General features: G+C 46.1%; 1 protein-coding gene across 1 annotated transcript; it reads right to left on the bottom strand.

Moving 5' to 3' along the window:
- Positions 1-2,035: 2,035 nt before the first annotated feature.
- Positions 2,036-3,507, bottom strand: LOC125548529 (zinc finger CCCH domain-containing protein 15-like). The gene has a single exon (XM_048712109.1). The coding sequence runs from the start codon at positions 3,169-3,171 to the stop codon at positions 2,350-2,352; it is 822 nt and encodes a 273-aa protein (XP_048568066.1). The 5' UTR covers positions 3,172-3,507; the 3' UTR covers positions 2,036-2,349.
- Positions 3,508-5,757: the final 2,250 nt, after the last annotated feature.

The following is a 5,757-nucleotide window of genomic DNA, read 5'->3' as shown; positions in this document are numbered from 1 at the left end:
AAATATATTCATGAATTTAAAAAATATGAAGGGATCTCAAACTATGTTTGTGAATTCGAGAAAGCTTCACAAATTAGAAAAGATTTATAGACTTTAATTTTTTCACAAACTTTAATATGTTCACAAATTTAAAAATATTCATTAATTTCAAAAAATCTTTGAGATTTTTCTTATATGTTGTTGAATAAAAATGTGAAAATAAAAGAAAAACAAGTAAAACGCAAACAATTGATAAATTCGAGGAGTGGGGAGAGGGCTCCACGCGGCTGAGTAAATGAGAGCGCTCCAATACGCGGTCCCATGAAGCCCTCGCTCGCTCAACTTGGTTTCCTGCTCCACTCGCTCGCTTAGTTTCTTTCCACTCGTTACAATGCTAGCTCATAAAAACCGCCTATCATTTATTTATTTGAAATTGTTTGTTAAATCATAACAGTTAAAACATTCATGAATTTAAAAAATATGAGTGGACCTCAAATTAACAAACTTTAATATATTCAAAAGGATTAAATATTCATTAATTTCAATAAATCTTCAATATTTTCTTAAATGTTCGTGAATGTAAATGTGAAAATAAAAGAAAAATAAGTAAACACACAAACAATTGTTAAATTCACAGAGTGAGGAGAGGGCTCCACGCGGCTGATTAAAGGAGAACCCTCGAATTTGAGAGGGCATAGTTTTTTTTTCGATAAACACCTCCGTTATTAATTGGCTACAATTGTAGCATCTGAAACAATTAGGGGGATGACAGCCGTCGGGGCAGCATCCGTCCATACATTAGGAGGAGTGAATCTAGCTAGACTAGCTAATTCTTGTGCTACTTTATTGTCTCTCTAAAACAATGCTCATAAATAATATGACTGAAATCTAAGGAAATCTAAATTTGAGAGGGCATAGTTACTTAGTAGATTACGTACTACCCAGGGACGGTCAATCATATTTGCCACCGTTAGGCGGCAAATAGCGGTGGCATCGCTGAGAGAGCGTTCCTCCCGGCGGCTTAGTTGGACTGACCCATGTTGGGTTGGTTGTTGCTTTTATTTCATTTTTTTTGTTTCCTTTTTCCTTTCTTTTTCTCGGTTTTTAATTTAATTTATTTTAGTTTTTGCCCTATATAAAAAATTCACCATGTATTACGAAAATGCTCGTTGTATATTAACAAAATATTCAGCATACATTCAGAACGTTCACCGGTATTATAAAAATATTCATCGTATTAAGAAATTGGTCAACATTTTTTCTAAGTTCAATGTGTATTGTGAAAATGTTCATTGTATACTAAAAAAGTGTTCAACATATTTTAGAGAAAAGTTCGATCTGTATTTTTATAACGTTCAGCTTATACTATGAAATTGTTCAGCGTATTTTACAAAAAAATCAATGTGTATTTTGAAAATGGTCCTTGTATACTAAAAAAGTGTTCAACATATTTTATACAAAAGTTCGATCTGTATTTTTATAACGTTCAGCTTATACTATGAAATTGTTCAGCGTATTTTACAAAAAAATCAATGTGTATTTTGAAAATGGTCAGATGTAGTACAAAAATGTCCATTGTATTAAAAAAAGTTTACTGTATATTAAAACGTGTTTAGTGTGTATTTTGGAAAATAATCACCGTATATTATGAAAATATTTATAGTACCAAGAACTATGAAATAGGGAGCTCTCGAGTTGGAGCTGTTAGGATTTACTCCCTCTATCCCGTAATGTAAGAACGTTTTTGACACTAGTGTAGTGTCAAAAATGTTTTTATATTATGGAACAGAGGGAGTAATTATTAACGTAATTGAGGTTAATCCTTGCTTGTACAAAGTGCAAGTGCGATTACGATTCGGCAACCGTCACGCCGTTTCCCACACACAGCATTATCGGATGCGTCTGCTCCCTGTATATACGATCTGTCTATCAATGAAATTGACACAGTTCATTCATTCTTGCAATTGTTTACTAACAGGAGCGACGCAACAATTAAAGGGGGAGCCAAACGCATACTTCATCAGAGAGGGGATTTCTCAAGCACAACAAAGAAACAGAGCGGCACGACCATTCTTATTCCAATGTACTTTCATTGTAGGCATCCCACTCTTATTCCAAAACATTACTGAGTACAGTTGATACAGTTAATCACATTCCAGAAATAAATCGCAGACAGAGTGTCATCATGTTGATTGATGTACCAATTTACCTACGATATGATACGGGCCTCAGTTTCAGAGCGGGGTGGCGCGTTGGCCGCTCACTCGCCATCAACCGCGGTACTCGCGGGCGCGTGAATGAATGATCCCGCACAATTTCTCCGAAGAATCAAGAGTCGGACGGACAGACAGGAAGACGAGGTTGGTTTGATCAGAAGATGTCGAGGATCTCCTGGATGAAGCCGTTGCAGAGCGGGCAGTTGCCGCGGCTGACCCAGAGCTCCCGGGAGCAGAGGCGGCAGAATGTGTGGCCGCACGGGATGAAGGCCGCGCCCTTGTGCCGCACCATGCACACGCAGCACACGTGCACCATCTCCTCCTCGCGCCCCTCGCCGTCCTCCTCCTCCTCCTCGGCGTGCGCGTTCTTGCTGCTGGCCCCGCCGCCTGCCGCGGCCTGCTGCTCCTCCTCCTCCTCCTCCTCGTCCCAGCTGTCCGTCTGCTCCAGCAGCGCCATCAGGGACATCTGCGCCGTCGGCGCGTCCTCCTCCTCCTTGCCTTCCTCCTCGTCCTCATCGTGCTCTGACTCGTCCTCGGAGCCCTCGCCGTCGACCACGGGGGGAGAGCGCCCGATCGTGGCGTTGGAACCGACCCGAGTGGAGGCCGCGCGCGAGAATGCGGGAGTCTGGCGGAGCGAGGAGGTGCGGCAGAAGGCCGCCGTGGCCTCACCTTGCGCGTAGATGTACTTGTGGCTGCGGTTGCTGCCGCTGCCGCTGTTCTTCAGGCTACCGGCGCCGTCCGCCGTGCTGGGCCTCTCCGACGGGCTGGACCAGGCGTTCACGGAGCGCCGGAGCCGGAGACGGTCGCGCAACGGCTTCCAGTTGATCATGCCGCCGCTGCCTCCACCTCCTCCGGCGTCAGCGCTCAGGTGGCTATCGTCGTCGGGGATCTTGAGGAACTCGCGGATGGCCGGGTCGGGCCTGGACAGCTGCTCCGAGAGCGTCATCGACCGCCGCAGCTCTGGCCGCCGCTCCATCGCGCCTTTGACGCCGCCGCTGCGTGGGACGAATGGGTGTGCGTACCCTTGGTGGTGGAAGGGATCGAGATTGCGCCTTATGGTCGAGAGATGTGGTGGTACAAGGAATGGGGGAAGAGGAGAGGAGGCAGAGCGGGCCTCCGCGCTCCCGCGCCTTTTGAACTCCGGTTTGCAGCCACCGCAGCGTGCGGCATGGATACGAAATTACAGTGGCGCCAGCCGTGATTTCCGGTGAGTCAGTTATCAATGGACGCGTCGAGTTGAGCCTCATGGCTACGATCGGCGCCGATGAGGTGGATGGGCGTGTGGTGGGGAGAAAAGCTCCATGCTTAGCCGAGAACGGCTATATTTGGAATATTGCTATATTTGGATTTGGATGTACTCCTACTTACGTACATGCGAGAGAAGATTTCCTTGCTCTTCTCCAGCAGCTAGCTAACCTAAAGCTGGATACCTACAAATCGTTTCGTTTTGCTTATATATATCTCATTCCATTGTGCATACACAATCCAAATTAACTCTAAAACTTCAAGTTGTGTCATCATCCATATTGCATATATGCCAACGTAAAAAGAGCAAGTTGCAGAGATCCAACAAAACTCATTCAACCGCATCTATCCGCTCTGGCGTTTAGCTTTAAACATGTTTAGCATTAAACATGTTTAGTACCCTTCACTAATTAATATCATGTCTAATATCAATGCAACATTAACCAAGTACTAATTACCTACTACTCCCTCCGTTGAGAGAGAGAGAAAGGAGGACGAGACTTGCCTGCTCCCTTCCCATGCTCCCATCCGTGCTCCCGCATACGTGGCTTGATTTGATTGGAAGAAAATAAGGCCCGGCCTCACCCCCTGAAAATCAGGGGGAGAGATGATTAGATTAGAAAAGAAAAAGGGAAAAGAACAGCCGTAGGATGAAATGAGAGCACGGATGGAAGCATGGAGAGGGAGCAGGCAAGCCGAATCCGAGAGAGGAAGTAGTAATGTTGATAAGCAATTTATATCTTACCTAATACTAATATGCAATATAAATATACAATCGAAAATGTTAACGCCCACAGTCAACTCGTCCACACACCTCCATCATCGTCCAGTAACTTCTGCACGAATCTTGGCACGTATTAGCTGATTTTGTATGTCATGTAGGACAACTCGCGTGTGTAGTGCGTGAGAGAGGTCGCCCACATATCCGTTTTACCACACGGATGGGCCGGTGTGTGGACGTTTAGCAGTTCGCCCACACACCAGTTTTTCAGTCACGCACAAGGGCTGGTGTGTGGGCGTTTGCCATCTCGCCCACACACCCGCCTCCTCTCCCACACCTAAGCTGCCAGTTGTCATGCGTTTTGCAGTGTACATGACAACTACCCTAGTATGATTGCAAGCAGATGGCAACTCTCTTTTTTTATCCGAATATGTCAGTTGCCATATGTTTTGCATGGTACATGGCAAACTGCCCTAGCGTACACGTAAGCAGATGGCAACTCTTTCTTTTTAAATGGCAACTGCCCTAGTGTGCTTGTGAGCACATGGCAACTCTCTCTTTTACCCAAACATGTTTTTTGCCATGCCTTTTTTTGTAACGCTACATGACAACTGCCTAGTGTTAGTAGGTGGCAACTCCTAAATTTTTGAAATCATGGCAACTGCAGTAGACCAGACCACACATGGCAACAGTTGTAGTTGTCCAAAAAATGGCAATCTGGAACTTTGACCTGAGATGGCAACTGCAGTTGAGCAAACATGGCAATTGTAGTTGTCCGACATGGCAACCGTAGTTCAGCGACATGGCAACTGCACTTAAACGAACATGGACGAGGGTCCGGCCCATGGCAACTGCGGGGCGCGCGGTAAAGTGTCACGTGGGGCGTGCGGGACCACGAGGTACGAGGCCTGACGTACCGGGCGTGTGGGCGTTATCTATTTCGCCCACACGCACGCGTGTAAGAGGGACCGGGAGGAAAAAAAAGAGGCGTGTGGGCGCTAATTGTTTTGCCCACACAGACGTGTGGGCTGGTCCTCTTAGGCACCACACAGAACGTGTGGGCAGATTTCTTAACGCCCACACGTGTGGCAGTTATCGGCGTCCATATACAATTAATATATCGCCTAATATATTACCGCGCACAATTATTAGTAGCACAAAATTGCATACCATATTCACATCATGTTCCAAATCATGCCAAGTAATTCATGTTCACATCACATTGTGTTTCAATCAAATTTGGAAAAAAATATACACCTTTCCGGCATTACACCAAAAGCACGACATATATCTGGCAAGCGCAATGGGGGCAAGTGAGAGCGCGTACCGATTGTTGTGGCACACCTGCTGCTCTGTGGTTTGCGCCTTTCACGTAGCCACGGCGAAACATAGGTGGCATTGTGCCTTCCAGTTTAGGGGCTCAATGGAGCGACAAGGGTGGGGCATAGGGGGTGGATGGGGTAGGGGATTGCCGCGAGAGGTGGTGGTGGATAGCGCAGGGGTATGCGGCAACTGCCGTCCATGGTGGTGACGACGGCTAGAGGCACTTTCAACAAGTGAAGGCACGATGACAGGCATATTTATGGACCATGCTTT

The sequence above is a fragment of the Triticum urartu genome, chromosome 3 (assembly GCF_003073215.2).
Source record: "Triticum urartu cultivar G1812 chromosome 3, Tu2.1, whole genome shotgun sequence".
Taxonomy (NCBI): Eukaryota; Viridiplantae; Streptophyta; class Magnoliopsida; order Poales; family Poaceae; genus Triticum; species Triticum urartu.
Note: the sequence above shows the minus strand (reverse complement) of the source record. Positions and strands in the feature narration are given on the sequence as shown.

What these genes read in the sequence shown, in the direction of transcription:
- LOC125548529 (XM_048712109.1), bottom strand. Translation starts at nt 3,171, where the DNA reads ATGGAGCGGCGGCCAGAGCTGCGGCGGTCGATGACGCTCTCGGAGCAG.